The sequence below is a fragment of the Triturus cristatus genome, chromosome 4_2 (assembly GCF_964204655.1).
Source record: "Triturus cristatus chromosome 4_2, aTriCri1.1, whole genome shotgun sequence".
NCBI classification, from domain to species: domain Eukaryota; kingdom Metazoa; phylum Chordata; class Amphibia; order Caudata; family Salamandridae; genus Triturus; species Triturus cristatus.
The window spans coordinates 189,631,398-189,653,591 of record NC_140586.1 but is presented as its reverse complement, the minus strand read 5'-3'; the positions used below and the strand labels follow the sequence as shown (position 1 = coordinate 189,653,591).

General features: G+C 49.1%; 1 protein-coding gene across 1 annotated transcript in view; it reads left to right on the top strand.

The window, feature by feature from the left end:
• NAGA (alpha-N-acetylgalactosaminidase) overlaps positions 1 to 22,194 on the top strand; it is a 346,756-nt gene that overhangs the window by 221,516 nt on the left and 103,046 nt on the right. Inside the window, exon 5 of the mRNA XM_085601095.1 lies at positions 21,389 to 21,550. Within this exon, the coding sequence (XP_085457221.1) occupies positions 21,389 to 21,550 (162 nt within the window). The remainder of the gene's footprint in view (positions 1 to 21,388; positions 21,551 to 22,194) is intronic.

The following is a 22,194-nucleotide window of genomic DNA, read 5'->3' as shown; positions in this document are numbered from 1 at the left end:
ATGATAGATTGGACATACTGCCCCTCTGATCTATAGGCATTAAATCATTCACAGAGTAGTCGGCTTCTCTCAGGCTGTCCTAAAAGATATGCAGCAAAAAACAATGTCTCAACTGAAGGGTATTTTAAAAGAAGGAAGGAAACAATTTTGTGAGGTGAGGTCAATCACAAGTGAACGGGAAAAGGGAGGGAGACCACAGCATGAGCCAAGGGTAGAGAAAATGAAGTGTTTATACAATTCTGTAAGTAGTTAAGAAGCACTACAGTACATATATTTGTACAATGACCGTAACACACAAGGTGGGCACTGAACATGCTAGTGAATTGTGAACGGCGCAGTGACACAAAGGTGCAAGAAACAGCATGAACGGCGCAATGGAAAAGAAATACAGTGGTCAACAAACAATGCAGATATATACAATTATGTTCAAAATTATTTTGATGGTTTAGTTGACCACAGAAGTGCCTGAGTTCTAGGCTGTGTAGTCAACGGCGTTTCAACCTGGATAATTTCAGGTCATCATCAGGACATAGGTCATTAATTAGGGGGTAGTGCTTCTAAAAACCAAGGGGAGAGAAAGGAGGTCAGAAAAATATGTCCAAGGGACAAGAATGGCGGAAATAGTTGATGGGTAGCATGGTGAAATTACCTGGTAGAAACCAAAGGCGTCGCGTAAATTAGTAGATATATTGGTGGACGCTGTGTGATTCAAAAAGGTTCTGTGGGCAGAGAAAAGGAAGGGGCGCGAAGCATATGAGAGAATAAGAAGTGCCTAAAATGATCAAAACAGAAGGCAAGGGTCCAATAATTAGAGGATACAAAGGTCCCATATTTACCCAGCATGATATCCAAGGGGAGAAGGACGCGTGCTGGCAGGACGGCCAGAGCGTGTAGATGGAGGGGAGGTGTGGATCCCAGGGGGAACAGGTACTGGGCGCAAGGGCAGAGTCTGGAAGGGAACGAGCAGTGAAGTAGAATCAATCATAGTACCGCAATAATGACGGTTGGAGAGGTCCGATGAATAAGGACGGTGTGTGGGCCAAACTTACTTTAATTAGCGTCCCAGACGAGGTATGAAACAATCTAGAAGGGTAAAGGAGAGTAGATCAATCCTGAAGCGAGGAACAAAACCTCTGGGCAGTTGGCGGATGGTACAACGTCCGTTGCAGCCGCACTAGAGACGCTGCCATTTCAAAAGGAACCCGGAAGTGGAGCACGTGACCAGCCGGTCACGAGGGGAAACGACTAGAACGGAGATGGAGAGTGATCGAAGTGGTGCCCGGGGGGTGCTCGTGAGGGAGACAGATGGAGGAATTCCGGGCAAAATGGAGAAGGGGGAATGGAAAGAAAGGAGAGGAGAGGAGGGAGAGGGTTGAGAAAGCGATTACAAAAACAGTACAGGGTTATATGTACAAGAGATGCTCAACAGATATTTGTAACCAATAGGTTACTCCACATGCGGAGTAGTCAATTATGCAAGCCTTAATACAGGGTCAATGGTAACAATGAACAAAGAACAGTACAATACGATATCACTATGCAAAGATACAATCTAAAATTTTGACAAGGGTAGGCGGGATGGGAGGAAGGGGGATAAGAGGTCAACCAATGGGAGGCAATGGAACAAAACAACAGACCGAATGCAACAGTGTACATAAATTAAAGATTGAACCATACAGTCGGAATATCAATCTAGAGTATATCAAACTTTTTTAAGAGGAGATCAAAAAATGAAAATATAAACAAATTGTTAAATTAAAATAAAATAAAATTATAAGACAGTGGCGGATGGGTAAGGGGACTGGAAACAAGTGTGCTGGTAGTCAACAAGGAATTCATCAATGGCAAAACAAAACGCAAGCAGCGGTGGTGGGGGCATGGTGGCCAAGAGTACTCATGTAGCTGTAATAACCGTGTTCCATTCATCAAGAGTGTTAAGCCCCTTTTCCACTGTGTTACATCGTGCGATCCATCTACATTCGCATTTATTGAGAAGCAGTTGTAGGTTACCACCCCTGAGAGATAGTTTGGGGGAATCAATCACCTGCCAGATGAGGTCAGTTTCTGCGTGATTGTTTTCTTTGTAGTGACTGACCAATGGTGCTGTGTCTACATTGCACCTAATGCGGCTTTGGGGTTGGAGAATACGTGACTTGACCATCTGTGTGGTTTGGCCAATGTATAGTAGGTCACAAGGGCAACGTATTGCATAGATGACATTTGCAGTCCGGCAATTGGTGAAATGATTCAGTTTGTATATATGTCCATCATAAACAAACTCCTTTGTGTTAAGTGTGAAATTGCATGCTATACATGATTGGTGATCGCTACGGCGGGCCCCATTCCTTCAAGCAACCGCAAAGCAAAGCAAATTTCAAAGATTAAATAATCGCAATAGAATAAACGACCTTTGAAATAAATGGATGGTGTCGGCTGACACCACCATAAGTAGAATACAATGGAGCCAATCACTACACTTCCGTGCTACCAGGCTTTCTGATACTCCTCTGTCCTGATGAAGACCTGCAATAGATGCTTACAAATCTGCACTACACCATAGGGTCGAAACGTCGACGTTCTTAGTTCAATTTGTCCTTGCAACAGCACAACTTCAATAAGGAAATTCTATATCCTGCTGTGGTCTATGTATTCATTTTTTGGACACTTGTATATATTCTTGTTGTGTAAATATGTGTCATATATGTTACCTTATGTACAGCACCTTATCACTGAACACAATAAGTCACTAATTGTCTCACCTCACCTGGTTTGTGGACAGCTTTGTGTTATTATAATTTGTTCAAGTAATTTAAAGAGTAAAAAAAGAATTTAATTCACTGAACATTTTCTCTTATCGATTATTTATGATGTGTTTGTGTATTTTACCCTCATTGAATGACTAATGTAAGATTTGCGGAATGTATTAAGTACAAGAGAAACTCAGGTTATGTGATTCCCGACAGAACCGTTTTTTGCTTTGCAATCATACCCAGGTTCTGAGGGTTACTGGGTTACCCCATTATCTTTAATGACTATTAACTATGTGGCATTGCAGAATGATAGTGGATTGGACACATCCCCTGTGACAGAGATGGAGTGTCCATCGGTGTTGGTCCCCCAGGAAGTGACTTTTTTTCATATAGTATTAAGAAACTCAGCAGAATCTCAGGAACTGCCACTTCCTGTCAGTGGGAACAAGATCTAACATTTAGACTGAGGTGCTTCAGCCCACTTCAGTGACAGCAGAAATGTTACTGCCTTTTAATAAGGCACTGCTTGACCCTATTAGGACAATTTGGCACAAGCCTACATTTCCCCTAATCAGTGAACCTTCTGATCGCAAGAAAATATAGGCCGCCCATGGACATCCAACCTTTCTCTCTGTCCATCCTCTTCTAGAGTAATTAGTGGCGCAGAGGTTGTCATTCACAAAGCAAAACCAGGGTGCTGTTCCATCAGCCCTGCCGGATAGAGAGTCCAAGGAGCTAGATGCAGCGCTCAAGAAGGTGTTCTCTGCTGGTTATTTAGCCCTTAGGTTGATAAATTCCAATCGGACTGGTATACCCACCCCTTGTGGGACATAGTGGCCATGGTGGTACCAAGTCTTCCTGGCCACCTTAAAGACCCCTTACAGAAGTGGTGAAAGATTGAAAGTACGCTTTTAGGCAGGTCATAAGTGCAGGCCTGACTACTTTGGATTCTATTGCCAGACCCATGGCCTTTTCAGTGGCCTTCAGGAGGCACATATGTCTTAGGTCTACTGGGTTCTCTGTTGACATAGAGGCAATGCTAATGGATATGCCCTTAAATGGGATATACAATTTGGATGACAAGGCCGATTCTGACTTGGAGAGTTCACAAGTGGGGAAAGCGACTGCACAATCTTTGGGTCTTCAGTCCCCAGCTCAGGACTTTAGACAGTCCTGCAAAGTTCATTGCTTCTCCAAGGTGTTCTTTCGGCAATGGCAGCTCTTCTATCCAGCCCAGCAGCCAATCAACTTTAGCTACAATATAGGGGCAAAGGAAGGGGGTCATCAAGCCTAGCAGCTCTCTTACTTCACCTCATCCTCCCCCATGCTCCTGAAAAGCCCTTTTAGCTTCTCATTAAAGGAGCACAAGCAGCTGGTTGGAGGAAGGGTGTTTTCTATTCTGCAAGCTTGGAGGGCCATAACTTCAGAGCAGTGGGACTTGCAAGTAATAGAACGGGAGTACGTCCAACCCTTCCAACAAACCCCTTCCCAGATGACTTTTTTTCATTCCTTTCAGTCGGAGGATCACTAGAGGATCCTGCAGCAGAATGTGGTGGACTCCGTTGTAGAAAAGAGTGAGTTGGCAACAGAGCAAGAATTGCGACGGGGTGCTATTTGCAGTACTTCTTTATCCCTAAGAAGGATGGCGGTGTGCATAACCGGGCCCAGTCCCAGTTTGCCTGAGACTTGCCGAAGTGGGTGTGTTATGTAGATCTCCTGTGATGCCCTGTGTCTCCCGCTCCATCTACATCACAGAGCAGACCTCCTTTCCCAGTTGGAGGGACAGACTGTGCATCCCAACTACCAGAGCCTCCTCCTTAATGCCTGGAGATTTTGCGGGAGCACTTGAGCTCCTTCCAACTGTCACACCTCCTCAAAATCTGTTTACTAATGGAAGGCGAAATAAGTTCATTTCATGGTATGTGGAACAGAATGTAGCTCTGCGGAAAATTTTGCTCTGGCATTGAAGCAACAGGGTTGTGCTGTGGGCATAGTAAAAGGCTACATTGCAGCCCTGTCTGCATTTTCTGTGTTCCGGATCAGCCGTCTTTCTGGCGCTGAAGCTGGCTGAAGGACCTCTGTCTAAATGTTTTTTTTGTTTTTTTTTTTTTGTTTTTTGAAAACCTTTATTTCGAAATTCAGGACACAGCTATTCAGCCGACAGCCCGAAGGTTCGGCAGCATTGCAAGTTAGATACAGTGATGTGTCCCCAATACAGTTCAAAAAGTAATGCAAAGGTCCAATTTTAAATAAACACAGAAAAAACACACAACAAACCCCAGCAAGGCAGAACATTGAAAGCCCATGGCGAAAGCCCCCAGGGGAGGCCGGACCCCACTCATCTACTAAGTATAAGACTGTGTGCGGAGGAAGAAGGGGAACAGCAGAGGCCCAGAACGGTTACTAAAACCAAACTGTGCTGGAAAGTAGATCAGGGGGAAAGCTGTTCCTCGGGAGGTTCCAGTTCCGGGGCAAGACATATTCCCCCCCTGTATTGGTTCCACCGCCCCCAGATGGCATGCCACTTCCGGGGGCGACCTCTAGAGCAGTAGACCGTCTTCTCCCTAAACATGCTCCAATCCATGTTCTCCTTCCACGCGGTCAGTGTAGGGGGTCCCGAGGAGCCCCATAATCGCGCGATATCCCTTTTAGCTACCATGTTACCCAGAGTCACCCATTGGGTCTGCGCCTCATCGAGGTCAGAGGGTCCCCAGACGTTCAGGAGGCAGCACCGCGCCTCCGGCTGTACCACAATGCCCGTCACCTCCCCCATAACTGCATGGACTCTCCTCCAGAATTCCACAATGACACCACATTCCCAAATGATGTGCAGGAAAGTACCCACCATACCACATCCCCTTCTGCACAGGCCGTCCTCCGAGAATCCCATGTGGACCAGCCTTGGCCCCGTCACATACACCCGGTGCAGTATTTTAAGCTGTACCAGCCTCAGACGTGACGGGATCGCAACCTCCTTAGGCGAAGAAACCGCTGACTGCCAGTCCTCATTATCCAACTCAAGGCCATCCCTGGTCCACTGTTCTCTCAGCCCCAATAGCAAGTCTGCCCGGACGTTTATCAACTTCTTATATATAAGCGAAATCGTGCTCTCGGGCATATGACCATCAAGGACTCGGTCCTCAAGGGGAGAGGACTCCGGCACCTTCTCACCCTCCACGGGGACTGATCGGAGGGCGTGACGCAACTGGATATACCTAAAATACTCTGAGGGCCCTAGCTCAAACTCAGTCTGCAACTCCTCGAAGGACTTCACCCTCCCCTTATGCAGCACATCTCCCACCTTGGATATACCTATCAGATCCCACTTATCAAAGCCCTTCGTATGCCAGAGTCTTCCCAATCTTTCCGATTCAAACAATGGGGTAGCGAGGGTTAGCCTATCCTTCCAGCCCAGCGAGTCGGTCGCCATCTTCCATACGCGCACCGCCACACCTGTGGGCCCCGTGAGGGACGAGTCTAAGGACCGCGAATACAACGCCCTGTAGTAGTTGCCGCCGCGCAGCAGCCACCTATCCATGGCATACCCAGGGCTGAGGGCAGGGCCATAAAACCCGTGGTTGATCGCGCTCAGCTGCGTGGCCCAATAGTACCGTCGGATGTCCGGGAGCGCAATGCCCCCATCGTACCATGGGAGCGTCAACTTTGAAATAGCTATTCGCGGCCGCCCATCCCACAGCAACGTCCGTTGGAGGCCTTCGACCTCCCGAAAGTATTTGGCCGGTACCCAGTCCAAGGTGTTCTGGAGGGCGTAGAGGAAACGGGGAAGAGACATCATTTTGAACAGGGCCGCACGCCCAACAAGGGAGAGCGGCAGCCTCCGCCAACCTTCAACATCTCGCCTCAAGCGTGCCAAGGGGGGGAGCAGATTCCTCTCATAGCGCACAGCAGGATCCATGGATATAAAAATCCCCAAATACACGAAGCCCTGCTGGGCAACCTGTATCGAACATGTTCTAGGGATCGGTGGGACCTCGCCACTAAGAACGTACAAGTACGATTTGCCCCAATTAATCACATGCCCCGAGTTCCTGCCGAACGATGCGAGTACGTCACAGACCACTATAAGTGACTTCTTAGGTGAGGCAAGATACAGCAGGATATCATCGGCATAAAGCGAAATACGGTCCTCGTGATCAGGCGACCACCGAAGGCCCCGTATATCCGGGTGCCAACGTATCCACGCAGCCAACGGTTCGAGGGCGAGGGCGAACAACAGAGGCGACAGGGGGCAGCCCTGCCGAGTACCCCTACCAAGCTGAAACGGAGTAGATGCCCGACCATTCACCACAACATTCGCTAGTGGCCCCTCGTACAGCAACCGAACCCAACTCACAAACCCGCGACCGAAACCAAACTTGGCCAGCACGGCCCATAAATATGCCCACTCCACCGTGTCAAAGGCCATCGTGGCATCAAGAGATGCCACAACAGCCGGTTCACTCAGCGTGTCCGCCCTGGCGATGACGCCATGTAGCCGCCTAAGGTTCAATGCTGTGTTTCGGTGCGGGATAAATCCAGATTGGTCCGGATGGACCAAATCGCCAAGTACCCTAATCAAACGGGTAGCCAGGAGTTTGGCCAGAATTTTCGGCTCAGCGTTGAGGAGTGAAATGGGCCGATAGGAGGCGCATCTATCTCGGGGTTTACCCTCTTTATGTATGACCACGATCGACGCCAGCCGCTGATCCAACGGAAGGATCCCATCCCCCCGCGCCTCCAAAAACATGGCGCGCAGGTGAGGGGCGACCCTATCCGGGAACAATTTGTACAGGTCGATCGGCAGTCCGTTCGGTCCGGAGGCCTTACCCGAGTTCAACGCGCGAATCGCCCCCGCCACCTCGTCAATCGTGATGTCACCATCCAAATCGTCCCTATCTATGTCAGAGAGGCAGGGCAACTCGATATCACGGAGGAGATCAGACGAGTCCTCGGGCGGCCTGTCCGACACAGAGGAATAAACCCTATGAAAATACTCCGCGAAACACTCCACAATCCCCTCAGGTTCCACAATCGCCTCTCCCCCCTCTCCAATCAACTCTGGCACCACTCTATTGACCCGTTCTTTCCTGTCCAACCACGCCAGGAGTTTCCCTGCCTTATCCCCAACGTCATAAAGGCGGCCCTGTTGCTCCCTGCTGAGGGTCTTGGCGGCGTTCGTCACCAGGTCCCTATACTCCGCCTGCTTCAGGCAAAGCTCATGCAATGAGGACTCTGTAACATCATCCTCCATATCCCCCTCAAGGGCCGCAATCTCCTCCTCCACTTGCCGCACCTCGCAATCCCTCCGGTTTTTGGCAGCCACCACCAGGGAGAGGGCCTCCCCCCGAAGCACGGTCTTAAAAGCTTCCCACAGCGACACCGCCGAGTCCACGGTTCCCAGATTGTCCTTAAAGTAATTATCTACCTTCTTTACCAGGGCGCTGCGCATCTTGGGGTCTCGGAAATACCATGGGTTGATGGGGGCCCTCCCGACCTAGATCCAGCCGGGTCCACACTGGCGAGTGATCAGAGATACCACGTGCCATGTGCCTCGCCTCGGATATCAACGAGGCATGTGCGGCCAGAGTGAGCAGGTAGTCAATCCTGGAGAGGCTACCATGCGCCCCGGAGTGAAACGTGTATTGACTCTGTGTGGGGTGCCGGAGCCTCCAGCAGTCTATCAGACCAAACGTATCCAGGAAGTCTGGAAGCCATTTCTGAGCCCCCCCTGTGTCCCTGGGCGGGTATCTATCCAACAGTCCGGAACCCACAGCGTTGAAATCCCCTCCCACTACCAGCATTCCCCCCGGGAGAGTCAGCAAAAGCCCTGCCCAGTTCAGCAAATGTGGAGGCCTGCAGGGCCGGCGGGACATAAACCGAAACCAAAACCAAAGTCCTTCCTTCCCACCTCCCCGCCACCGCCACAAACCTCCCCCTATCGTCAACAATGGTGGAGTCCACCTCAAAAGGCAACGATGCTCTAACGAGGATGCCCACACCCCTGGACCCAGAAGAGAATCCCGAGTGTGCAATGAATTTATACCCCTTCCCATTCAGGGCATAGCACGTATTGTCTATGAGATGCGTCTCCTGCAGCAGGACAACGTCTGGCATTGAACGTTTCAGAAATTGCAAAACAATCCCCCTCTTGATGCGATCCCCTAAACCATTAACATTCCAGCTTATAACACTTAAGCCTCTACCCCCCATCCTCAAACGGAAAGAGGCCCACCCCACACCCGAGGCGCCACCATGGAACAGTCCTGAGGATAATCATCATGCCTTGCAGAAATAAACCCCCCAACAACAAACTCAAAATCCCCATACCTCCCCCCACCCTGCACCCCTGCTGCAGCTTAAAAAGCCCCCCCAACTTGCAGTGTGCCTGTCGCCCTACAAAAACAAAAATCTACAAAAAGTACCCTAAGGGAGGAAAAGAGCACCCCTCGTCCTCCCGCAACCCTCCACAGTTACTGCACTCTGTTCAAATCTTCAAGTATGGTCAAATCAAGTCAGGCCGGCTTTGAGATTTCAGCCCTGTCCATCCCGGCCACTGTCTCCATGCTCGGCTGTGTCGTCCCCGGTCCGTCGCCGGGGCAAAGCGTCCAGCCATTCGTCGGCCATAACAGGAGAGTCAAAAAAGAATGTCCGATCTTCATGCACCACCCGTAGTCTGGCGGGGAAAAGCATGGCATACTTCAGGTCCAGTTCCCGAAGTCTCCGCTTCACCCCCAGGAAGCTCTGTCTCTGTCTCTGCACCTGCTGGGTGAAGTCCGGATAAAAATTCACCGACGCATTCTGGAAGGGGACTGGGCCCGTCACCCTCGAAGCTTGCAGGATAGCGTCCCGATCTCGAAAATGAAAGAGCCGGGCGACAATCGGCCGCGGCGGGGCACCCGCCTTGGGCCGTCCGCCCGGCACCCTATGGGCCCTTTCCACCGCAAAAAACTTCCCAAGGCCCTTAGGCTTCAGATGATTGAGGACCAAATCTTCCACAAGCAGGTCCGTCGAAGCCTCATCCGAGGACTCCGGGACCCCGATGACGCGCACGTTGTTGCGCCTGGACCGGCTCTCGAAGTCCTCCAGCCGGCGGGCGGCGAGGTCACTCTCGGCCCTCAGCTTCCGGACCTCGTTCTGCAAATCCGCAACATCATCAGTGAGGCCCGTGGTCTTGTGGTCCAGGTCCTTAACGCGTTCGTTTGTCTTGCCTAGGTCCGAGCGGATCAAGTTGACATCCACCAGGATGGCATCCACCTTATGCGCCAGGGCCTCGAATTGCCTCCCCATCGAGGTCTGCATCCCATCAAGCGCGCCCATGACATCCTGCAGGGAGAGCTCCGGTGTCCCAGGCGAGTCCTCCTTCTGGGCATCCGGCGCCTGGCTCGATCCACTCGGCGATGTCTTCAGGAGGGCGTAGCGGTCCATACTGTTGACTTGGGAATACGTTCCCCGCCTGGTGGACTTAGTCTTCAGCCGATCCCCTTCTGCCTTGCCCGACATAATGGACTCCAGGCAGTCCAATGCAGTGAAGACCGTTCCCTCTCAGAGAGAGGAATAAGGAGTGAGCAGGTCCGCCTCGTGCTGCCAGAGTAGCCCGCCGAGCGTCCTTGGGGTTATAAAGCCACCCAGAGCTCTACAGTGTCCGGGCAGACAAAGGGAACGAAATCGAAAGTGAAAGAGCGAGGGCCTCCGTCCGACAGTTCACACCTCACCAGGCCGTTGTTGATCAACTAGGAGTCGGGCATCCTGCCAACTCTAGCCCCTGGCATCTCCGGGAGTTAGGCCGCAATCTTTCGCCAGTCATAAGTCCGGTTCCCGATGGGCGATCCGACCGCGGGTAGCATCAATCGCCTCCCTGACAACTCAGCAACACGGTGCCATGCATACCAGCAGGATTAGAGACAGGATAGTCGACGGAGGGCGCGAGGGTCTCGGGAGCTCTAAGCTCACGCGGCCATCTTGGTCAAGCGCTAGGCTCCTCCCTCTGTCTAAATGTTAACTCTGGTTTACACTGACGAACAAGTTACTTACCTTCGGTAACACTTTTTCTGGTGGATACAGTATCTGCCTGTGGATTCCTCACCTTATTAATATCCCCTGCGCCAGCATTCCACGGAATTTTTTCCTAGCTCTCCACACCGACGAGGACGTCGGCTCCGCTCGCGACTCCGCATGACGTCACCGGAGCCATGGGAGAACCTCGTCGGCGTGATGACGTCAGTTCCACCCATTTTTTCCATGCCTCCGAGGCGAACAGGTGGACCGACAACAGATTCAAAGTATACACAGCACACAACATTTGAACCAAAATACACAGTACAAAATCAATTCCTATAAATGTACCAGATAGAAAGAAAATACAAAGTAAAATAACAAGCCAAATAAGGCATCCTTTAAGGTATACAAAGGTGGACAATGGGGAGGAGGGTGGGACAGTGAGGAATTCACAGGCAGATACTGTATCCACCAGAAAATGCGTTACCAAAGGTAACTAACTTGTTCTTCTGATGGATACATCTACCTGTGGATTCCTCACCTTATGAATAGATTCCCACAGCAGTCCCACTCCCGGAGGAGGGTGTCCACCTTTCCTATACCAAAAAGTCCTGCAAGACAGAGCACGCAAAATGGCCCTCCCTCCTCATTTCGGAATCCAAGCAATAATGCTTCGCGAAAGTGTGGAGGGAGGCCCAAATTGCTGCATTACAAATGTCCACTACAGGAACACCTCTGGCCAAAGCAGAGGTGGAAGACTTAGCCCTAGTAGAATGAGCCCTAATACCCTCAGGTGGTTCCATACCAGCAAGGGCGTAGCAGATCTTGATGCACAAGATGATCCACCTGGATAGAGTGTGCTTGTGCACAGCTTTGCCTTGTGAGTGTCCAATGTAGCCCACGAAGAGCTGATCGTCCAAACGTAAGTCCTTTGTTCTATCCAAATAAAAGCTCACCGCTCTTTTAGGGTCCAGGTGGTGAAGTCTCTCCTCCTCCTTGGAAGGGTTAGGGGGAGGATAAAACACAGGGAGAGTTATGGACTACCCCAGATGAAAAGGAGTAACTACCTTAGGCAGAAAAGCAGCCCTGGTCCTGATGACCATCCTTTCAGCATGCATGGTCAAAAACGGAGGTTTTGAACTAAGAGCTTGAAGCTCACTCACCCTCCTTGCTGAGGTAATGGCTACAAGAAAGACTGTTTTTAAGGACAAAAGTCTCAAAGGACAGCTATGAAGGGGTTCAAAAGGGGAACCCATCAAAAAAGTCAAAACAAGATTAAGATCCCACTGGGGCATGATAAAGGGAGTAGGCGGAAACCTATTGGTAAGGCCTTTGATAAATCTCTAAATGATAGGAGACTTAAATAAAGAAGGCTGATCAGGAAATCACAGGAAAGCAGATAAGGCCAACAAATAGCCCTTAACCGTGACCACAGCACAAACCTGCTGAGCCAAGGAAAGAGCAAACTGAAGAACATTGGACAAGTGGGCCCTTAAAGGGTCAATGGATTTCTCTAGCGAATCTTGACCATCTGTAGAACTAAATCGACTTGGTGGATTGTCGCCTGGCCGATAAAATTACATCCACCACATCAGGCGGGAGAGAGAAGGAACTCAGGCTGCCCCGTTCAATCTCCAGGCATGAAGGTGCAGACTCTGAAGGTGGGGGTGTAGAACCTGCCCCTGCTACTGCAAGAGGAGGTCTGCGCTGAGAGGGAGACGGAGCGGAGGATGCGATGAGAGGGGAAGTAGATCTGTGTACCACACCCTTCTTGGCCAATCCGGGGCGATCAATATTACTTGGGCCCGGTCTTGGCAAATCTTCCTCAGAACCCGAAGAATCACGGGTATGGGAGGAAACGCGTAAAGGAGCTGGGAGCTCCAACTCAACTGAAACGCGTCCCCCAACGCCCCCTGCATCGGAAACTGGAGACTGCAGAATGACGGGCAGTGCACGTTCTCGAGAGTGGCAAACAGGTCCACCCGAGGAGTCCCCCAAGTCCGGAAGACGTGTCGAACTACCTCCGGATGAAGCCTCCACTCGTGGTCGACAGAGAGCTGCCGACTGAGACTGTCCGCACGCACGTTCAACAGCCCGGCCAAATGATTCACCATCAAGCAAATCCATTGATCCTGAGCCCAGGACCAAAGCCGCAAAGCCCCTCTGCAGAGACAGTACGACCCTACTCCTCCCTGCTTGTTGACATACCACATTGCGGCAGTGTTGTCCGTCAGGACTTGAAACGACTGACCGTGAAGGGAAGGGAGTAAGGCCTTGAGTGCCAAACGAATCGCCCGCAATTCCAGAAGTTTGATATGAGACAATCTTTCCTCTGGAGACCAAAGACCCTTGATCTCCAGATCCCCCAGATGAGCACCCCACCCTAGGGTAGAGGCATCCGTTATGACTGTGGCCACCGATGGAGGAAGACGAAAGGGCTTTCTTTGAGACAGATTGCCCTCCACGCTCCACCAAGACAGATCCGCCGCAGCTTCTCTGGATATCCTGACTGACTCCCTGAGATCTCAGTTGTGCTGAAACCACTGCCTGCGGAGACACCACTGGAGCGCCCTCATGTGCCAGCGTGCATGGTTGACCAGCAGAATGCAGGAGGTTAACAGACCGAGCAGGCGAAGGACCTTCAGAACTGGAACAACCGCTCAATTGTGGAATAAAGGTATCATCTCCTGAATGTCGAGAATTCTTTGTGGAGGAGGAAATGCTCGTCACAAAGTAGTGTCCAGTACCGCCCCTTTGAACAGGTTGCACTGAGAGGGCACCAGGTGAGATTTGGACACAGTGATTGAAAAACCCAAGGTGAACAACAGTTGAGATGTTACCCGCAGATGATGAAGCACCATCTCTGGCGACTCCGCTTTGAGCAGCCAGTCGTCCAGATAGGGGAAAACAGGAATCCCCGACCTTCTGAGATGAGCTGCCACCACTGCCTTCACCTTTGTGAAGACTCGAGGTGCAGTAGTAAGACCAAACGGGAGGACCGCAAACTGGTAGTGTTGCAACCCAACCGTAAAACGGAGATACTTCCTGTGCGACTACAGAATGGGGATGTGAAAATACGCATCCTGCAAGTCGATCAACACCATCCTGTCCTCTTGTTGCAGCGCCAGAAGAATCTGAGCAAGGGTCAGCATCTTGAATTTCTCCTGCTTCAGGTAAAAATTCAAGACCCTGAGGTCCAGGATCGGACGTAACCTGCCGTCCTTTTTGGGAATCAGGAAATACCAGGAGTAGCATCCCTGCCCCCTTTCCTGCTCTGGAACCACCTCTATCACACCTTTCTGTAGCAATGCAAGAACCTCCTTCTGCAGAAGAAGCAAATGGTCCTCTGAGCAAAAACATTGGCAAGGAGGGTAAGGAGGAGGAAATTTCCGAAAGGGAAGGGCATACCCATTCTCCACAAGGTTTAAAACCCAAAGGTCTGTCGTGACCGATTTCCAACCTTGCAGAAAGTGAGACAGCCGACCCCCTTTAGGACCCACATGATCCAGGATGGAGGATCTAGAGCTGCTTTCCTGCGGTACCAGAGGGAGCTGGGGAGGCAGAAGAGGAGGAGAGATTGCGGGCAGAACCACGTTGACGACCTTTGGCTCTTCCTCTATAAGATTTATAGAGCGGATTTTGCTGCTGCTGCTGAGGTTGACAGAAGTTGCGAAAGGAAGACCTTCCAAAACCTCGATATTTCTTGTAGCCGAAACCTCTCGACTGGGTCTGCAACCCCAAGGATTTCGCAGTGGCCCCGCTGTCTTTAAACCTTTGTAAGGTCGAATGTGCTTTTTCCCCAAAGAGCTTCGACCCATCAAAGGACAAATCAACAAGAGTGGCCTGGACATCAGGAGAAAATCCAGAAGAACGAAGCCAAGCCTACCTTCTTGTAGCTATAGAGTAGCCCATAACTCTGGCTTCTGAATCAGCCGTATCCAGGCCTGATTGAATAACCTGTCTAGCCACAGCCTGAGCGTCTGACAGAACCTCCATAAAGTTTCCCCTCTCTTCATCAGGCAACTTGGGGGCCAATTGCTTTGCCGAGTCCATCAAAGCATGTATGTAGCGACCCAACAGACAAGTGGCATTAGTTGATTTCAGTGCCATGCTAGAAGGGGAGAAAACCTTTTTAGCGGACTATTCCATTTTCTTTGAGTCCGTCAGCTGGGGCCTGTGGAAAAGCACCTGAAGATTGCTTGGAGCAGGATGCTTGTACCACTAAACACTCTGGAGATGGGTGAGAAGAGAGAAAATCCGGATCCCCTGGAGCAGTCCTATACCTTCTAGCCACAGCCTTAGAAACAGCAGGCGAAGAAAGTGGTTTGCGCCAAACTTCGATGATAGGATCCAAAAGGGCTTCATTAAAAGGTAACAGAGGCTCAACTATGGAGGAAGGTGAATGCAACACCTCCGTCAACAAATTCGGTTTATATTCAGCAGTAGGTAACTGCAAATCTAAAAGCTCCGCAGCTTTCCTTATCACTAACTGGTAGGGAGCTACCTCTTGAGGACGTGAAGCCCTTGCAGAAGAGAGCTCCCACTCAGGGTAGGTGTCCAATCCACTTGCCTCCTGAATTCCCTCGAATTCATCCAGAGACTCCTCCAACTCTCCCTCCTCTACATCCTCTCTACGATACTGCTCCTCTTCTAAGAGCCTCTGAGCCTCTCTCCGTGAACAGATCCGTGGACACGGCGTCGGTGGCACCGTACGTGGCGCCGACTGCTCTGGAGCCGGCGTCGAGGGAGGCTCCGCTGGAGGCACAAGATCCGCACGAGGCCGAGAGGAAGGCTCTCCAGATGGCGCCGAAGATTCTATCAACGGCGTCGAGACTCTTTGCGCCGGAAATTGTCATGACTGCGCCATGGGAATGAAGGGCATGAAGGGTGCCTGGGCATAGTGTTGTGGCACGCCCAAATTAAATGCCGGCGGACCCACGGGACCAGAAGGTGCTCCGGATGGGAAAGCCGCCCTTTGAAAAACTCATTACATGGCATTTAAAAAATGCGACGCATCCGCCCCTGGAGCAGGGAATTGTGGATATGGATTCTAACCAGTATCCAAACGGGGTGTCCGACGTCTGCCGAATCCACCGGTTCAATCTCAGGCACAGAAGAAGATGGAACATCCTGAACCGGCTCGGCATCGGAAGCTGGTTAATCCCTCGGCGCCGGAGACTGCGCCGGAGTGCCTCTAGGCGAAGGAGACTTCTCCGGAGTCGCACAAGGAGAAGGAGAGGGCGAAGGAGAAACAAAGTCCTTATGGCGACGTCGAGGGGCAGGTGAAGGCGATCTCGAAGCCTTACCCTTCGTTGAGCGGCGCCGAGATCCATGTCTTCTCTTTTTCTTGTGTTTTCTCGACTCTGACGCATGCGAAGTCGAGGACTTTGACTTATCACGCTAGCGCCGTCTACCTTCTTTCTTCGCCTTGGCCAGAAATAACTTTGCTTCCCGTTCCTTAAGTGCTTTGGGGTTCATCTTCCTGCAACAGGAACAGTCCTCCACGTCGTGATCCGACGATAAGCACTACAAACAATCCTCATGGGGGTCAGTGATGGACATGTGACCCCCACATTCCCTACATGGCTTAAAAGACATCACTTCTAGCAACAGTTAACGCTGAAGAAACAACAAAGTAACTCCACAAATATGGAGAGTGCTAGAAAACCGTTACGCATCGACGGCGCGGAAAAAAGGGAACTGACGCCATCACACTGACAAGGCTCTCTTATGGCTCCGGTGATGTCATGCGTAGTCGCGAGCGGAGCCGACGTCCTCGTCGACGTGGAGAGCTAGGAAAAAATTCCGCGGAATGCTGGTGCAGGGGATATTCATAAGGTGAGGAATACACAGGCAGATGTATCCATCAGAAAAGAAGTGGCAGTTCCTGAGCTTCTGCTGATTTTGAAGTTTCTGACTGAAGACAGATTTTTGAAGGGACTCACTCTTTTGTCTCCATCTTCACCCTTTATAATGCCGTAATGGGATCTAAACCTTGTTTTGACCTCTTTGATGGAGACTCCATTTGTACTGTCTCACAGTTGTCACTTACATTATGAGAAAATGTCTCTTTTTGAACGGTCAGTCCTATTTTTTGCAGAATTTTCCTTGCTGGGTTTTAAGCTATGCACACTCGGACACTACGGTCCAGGGTCTATTGTATGTCCTCTGACCCCACGGTGCATGATGTAGAAATTACAACCATGGCATGGAAATTTAAATATCACCTCTGAACTGCAGCACTTATTGTGACGTCCACTAATATGGCAGTGTAAATATTGCTTCAGGCCTACCAATGCCCCCTGACATCTGCAGATTAATCCTGCAGCTTGACCTTTGACCGGCGAATCACAACCCTTTTAAATATTGCTGTCACCCCTATGGCCCTGCAGACCACCAAGTAGCGTGTATGGTATTCAAAAGTGGGACATGCAGAAATATAATGTTCCCATGTCCCTACAGTGACAAGGCCCAAAAAGACATTTTCATTCTGGAAGGCTCTGACTGTCCTATGAAGAAAACTAGGGTACAGAATAAAATATTAATTCTGGTATCTCCAGTTTGGGACTATCTAGAAAAATCGTGTAACCACTATTTTCAGTATTTATTAAAACCCCAATGCAGTGGTGAACTTGGATTTTCATTAAATATTTCGAAAAAGTTACTTTTAGAAAGTTACTTTTTTGGCCTGAAGCTCCTGGAGGAGCTTCAGGCCCTTTTGACCCCCACTTAGGACACAGCAAGCTGAATCCCACTTGCCACCCAGTCAGTAAACACAATCAGTCTCTACATTTAAGAAATTTTAAAACATGCTAAAACTGGCTTACCTGATCAGCGAGTCAAGCAAATGGCTGTTCTCAATCCAAGCTCCCCATTGAGAATTCTCCGTCTTACCTTTGGTACCAAGTCTGCTGGGTGGAGTCCGGTCCAATCCCAATCAACTCATCCAGGCAAGTGTAGGTGTTTCCCAACTAGAAGTCCTGGGACTGTCAAAGAAAAACTGCCCACATGCCAGTCATAGTCTGCAAATGTTTATTCAAAAAATAAAAATTAATAACCTGTGAATCACAGGTCCAGTCTACCAACGACTCCCTAGAAAGTTGGGAGCCTAGTGTACTCACTACAGAAGAGCAGGACACACATTTATAGAATTTGACAAATAGTTCTGCAATGGCTGCTCAGGGTTACAGCCAATTAAAGGGAACATACAGATGTCCACAGACTAACATTATGAGACAAAAAGAAGAGAACCTTCAGTTGTAAAAAGAATGTAAACATTGTCAACACACATCATTTTTGCCAAATTGGTTCATCAGCCAACCCAAAGGATACACTATCTGGGCAGGACACTGCACTCCAAGGTAGCAAGAGTGTGTCCTTCGGAGGAGAAACTGTCATCTATAGCCCTGAAGTGCAACCATCTTCTTCTCACTCTTCAGCCATCAGTCTGGCCGGATGCCTCTCTTCTGGGATCGATGACATCTTGCTTATTCCTGGTTCCCAATGCCAGGTTGAAAATGAGACCCTTGCAGCAGCATCTGGAAGACAAATAGGATCAGCGTACAGCTCAATGGGACGACAATGGATTCATCGCAAAACTCTTCTGGCCATCTAAGACTAACACAGGAGTGCATGAACATTCTACAAGAATCAAAAAGACCTTCCACTCGATGCTCCTATGCGTTTAAATGGAAATGATTCTATATGTGGTGTTTACAAAAAGGTTGCCATCCTCTTCAGCGGCAAGAGGAGGTAATATTACCATATCTTCTTTCTACACTTGGCCATTCAGGTTTACAGTTTGCTTCCATCAAACACGTTGCCGCCATTACGGCGTATGGAAAGTCACCTCCCCAACCATCGTTCTTCCAGCTTCTGGTGGTTAAGGATTTTTTGCAAGGGTTAAAGAAATTTCCCCCTTCTCTTCCCCCCCCCCCCCCCAACCCCCCCAGAACTCAGTCTGGTCCTATCTTAACTACTGGGGCACACTATTGAACCGATACACAGAGCGGCCCTACATCATCTCACGCAGAAACCTGCCTTCTTAGTAGTGATCACCGCGGCGGCTCACAGTTAGCAAAATCCAAGCCCTCTGTTCTGAAGAGCCCTACACCGTCTTTCACTGCAACAGGGTAGTGATGAGAACTCACCCTGTGTTTTTGCCTAAAGTAGTGTATGACATTCACATTAGTCAAACCATTTCACTACCCACATTTGTTCCTAATCCCACTACATTAGCTGAAAAGTCTCTCCATTCTTTACACCTTAAAAGAGTCTAGAAATTAAAACTTTGACTAGACCAAGGCCCTAAGGATATCTGATTATATTTTTGTTAATTACGGTTCCATTAGAACATGTTTTCCAGCCTCCAAACGTTCCGTCTCCAGATGGATAGTTTAGTGTATAAAACTGGCTTACCAGATATCCAACTAACTCATTGCGGCTACACCAAGGCACACTCCACAAGGAGAAAGGCAGCTACTGTGGCCCTACTTCATAATGTTCCCATCTCTGAGATCTGCAAGGCAAGCACTTTGAGTTTGTTACATACGTTCACAAGACCCTACTGTCTCAATTTGGATACGAGAGCAGACACTCAAGTAGACCAGGCCTCTTTGAGACATTTATTTCAATGCTGAGAACAGCAGCTCTTGATTCTTGGTCATCTGTCCAGAGAGGGAGGGGATGGGCTTGCTATTCGATTCAATACTTACGACTATTGATGAGGATCCCCTGGAAGAGAAAGATAAGTTACCTGTAATCCTAGTTCTCTTCCAGGGGTATCCCCAACAAAGTCATAAGCAACCAGCCCACCTCTCGGACAAATGATCAAGCAAAAAGTCATATCTTTGTGCTTGATCTTCGGATCTCTTTAAAGAACAACTGACCTAGCTGTCACCCCTGAGTCATGATGGGACGCAAGGCATCATGGCTTCCTTAAAGGCACGGTGCTAGTTCTTTCATTTTTTCTTATGTTATGTGTTTCCAATGCAGCTTATAGGCTAACAATGCCTATTCTGTCCCATTGCAATTTGTGCAGTTCAATAAAGAAAGTATAGATTGTCTCTTTGCTTACCTGATTTTCTTCCTATGATTGAAATTAAGAGAATAAAAAGCATATATGTTTATTGAAACAAATACAATTTATGGAAGCATTGTCTAGCCTTGTTTTGGTTAAGGCTGCATTTTTTAGTTATGGAAAAATTATATATATATTCACTTAAAAAACCATAGGTTTCACACAGGTTATAGTTAGGTGGACATTTCACTCGTAAAAAACCAATGAAATTCCCCCGTTATAGTTAGTTCAGATAACTATAACTCGCAAGCCCGCAATCCACTGCTCATGACGTCACACATTACATCACTCATGACATGGTCAATGGCATCACTCATGACATCGCTGATGACATCATCCTTGTGATAGAGTGGCGGTCGCGCGAGTTATAGTTATCTGAACTAACTATAACGGGGGAATTTCATTGGTTTTTTACGAGTGAAATATCCACCTAACTATAACCTGTGTGAAACCTATGGTTTTTTAAGTGAATTTGCAAGGTTTTTTAAATGCTAATTCCTAACTATTACGTGTGTGAAACCTATGGTTTTTTAAGTGAATTTATACGGTTTTTTAAATGCTAAGTTATGTATTTATAAATTTTTTTTTTTCAAGGTTTTTCACCGTGCGCGCACCGTGAACGCGCTTTGGGCGCACGGTGCGCTGCGCGCACCATGCCCGCACCCCGCAATGTTTTTTAAAAATAATAAAATGTTTTTTTCACCCTTGGGGGTCCTTCTGTGACCCCCTGACAAAGGCTAGGGGGTCAGGAACTCTCTTCCCTGCCCCCTTTTCATGTGTTCCAACTTTTTTCCACCTTTCCTTTTCAGTGCGACAGACAAAATGGCGGCCGACACTTCCTGATTTCGACCGATTCGAATGTTTACTGACATCTATCAACCAATCAGAATTTCGCTCGCGCACGGCACCGTGCGCGCACAGTGCGCGCACGGTGCGCGAGTATAGATATTTATATGCTTTTAAATGCTATTTTCTCTGGAAATACTGAACAGATTGACACCAGACCTGCAAAAGGCACTTCCCTGACCTGAGGACTACCTCTCTGCCAAATTTCAAGTAATTCTGTTCAGCCGTTCGGGCTGTACCTTCGACTAAAGGTCCTATGGAAAAATGCATGGGGAAAATGCGTTTTGGGACCCCCCTTTTTTCTCGGCCCCCCCTTGACGAATCACCCCGAGACTTTCAGGGTAGGAGCTGAGCGAAGCGCCCCATTAGTTTTGAAAATTTCGCAAGGATTTGTCAACCGGCGCCAAAGTTATTCAAAATAGAATTTTCTGATTTCCTATGGAAACACGGTCCACGGTCCTAACTATAACTATCTACTGGCGACCGCCAGTAGATAATATATATATATATTTTTTTCTTTAATATTATTTTTTTATGTACTCCTGTGTCAGTGCTTAGGACTTTGATGAGGACACCCTTGGAAGAGAAATAGGATAACAGGTAAGTAACTTATCCTTCTACACCTTCTCATGCCATAGCAATTCCGTTTTACTGGAGATGCGACTTTTGTGTATAAAGGTCCCCTTTTTCTCTCATTTTTATTTTTCTAATTTTTTAGGTTGATTACAAACTTCTGGAGAAGATATGCAACATGTGGCGGAACTTCGACGACATCACTGATTCATGGAGCAGTGTTCTGAAAATTGTGGACTGGTATGCCTTGCACCAGGATGTGCTTCAGCCGGTAGCAGGCCCGGGCCACTGGAATGACCCAGACATGGTGAGGGTGGGCAGGGGTGTGTGAGGATGGGATGGTATCATGTTACTTTAGGGGAAACTTCTGACGACTGCATGGTCTTTTTCACGTCTATTTTGCCATTGCAAATTAATCCTGACCTGTGAAATCACTACCATTCTAGTACTGGCACTCATGTATAACTCTGCATGAGTGCATGTATAACTCTGCCAATGCACTCCACCTTTGACATCATTCCAGTTCTGAAACTATACAGGGTTAGATGTACGACGTATTTTAGCATGCGCAAACGGGTTTGCGACTCGCTATTAGAAAGGGGCGTTTCAAGGGCGTCCCTTCCTAATAGCGAGTCTGAGCCCTATGTATGACTGTTTTGCGACCGCATTTGCAATACAGTCGCAATTTACCACCTACTTCAAGTAGGTGGTAAAGCATTCGATAACGGGAAGGGATTCCCGTAGGGGCGATGGCAGTGCCTGCGGAGCTCACAGTGCCCTGACTGGCAGCACTAGGGTCGAGTCGGGCCTAGGCTGTCCATCCCCTTACCTGCAGTGACCTCGGGCTCCCTGAACTGGAGGAGCCTGGGAACTGTTCGGGTCTGGGCTTTCCTGGTGACGTCTGGTAGTGGGGGTCACGAGTGCTGTGAGGGCAGAGGACACGCGCTGCAG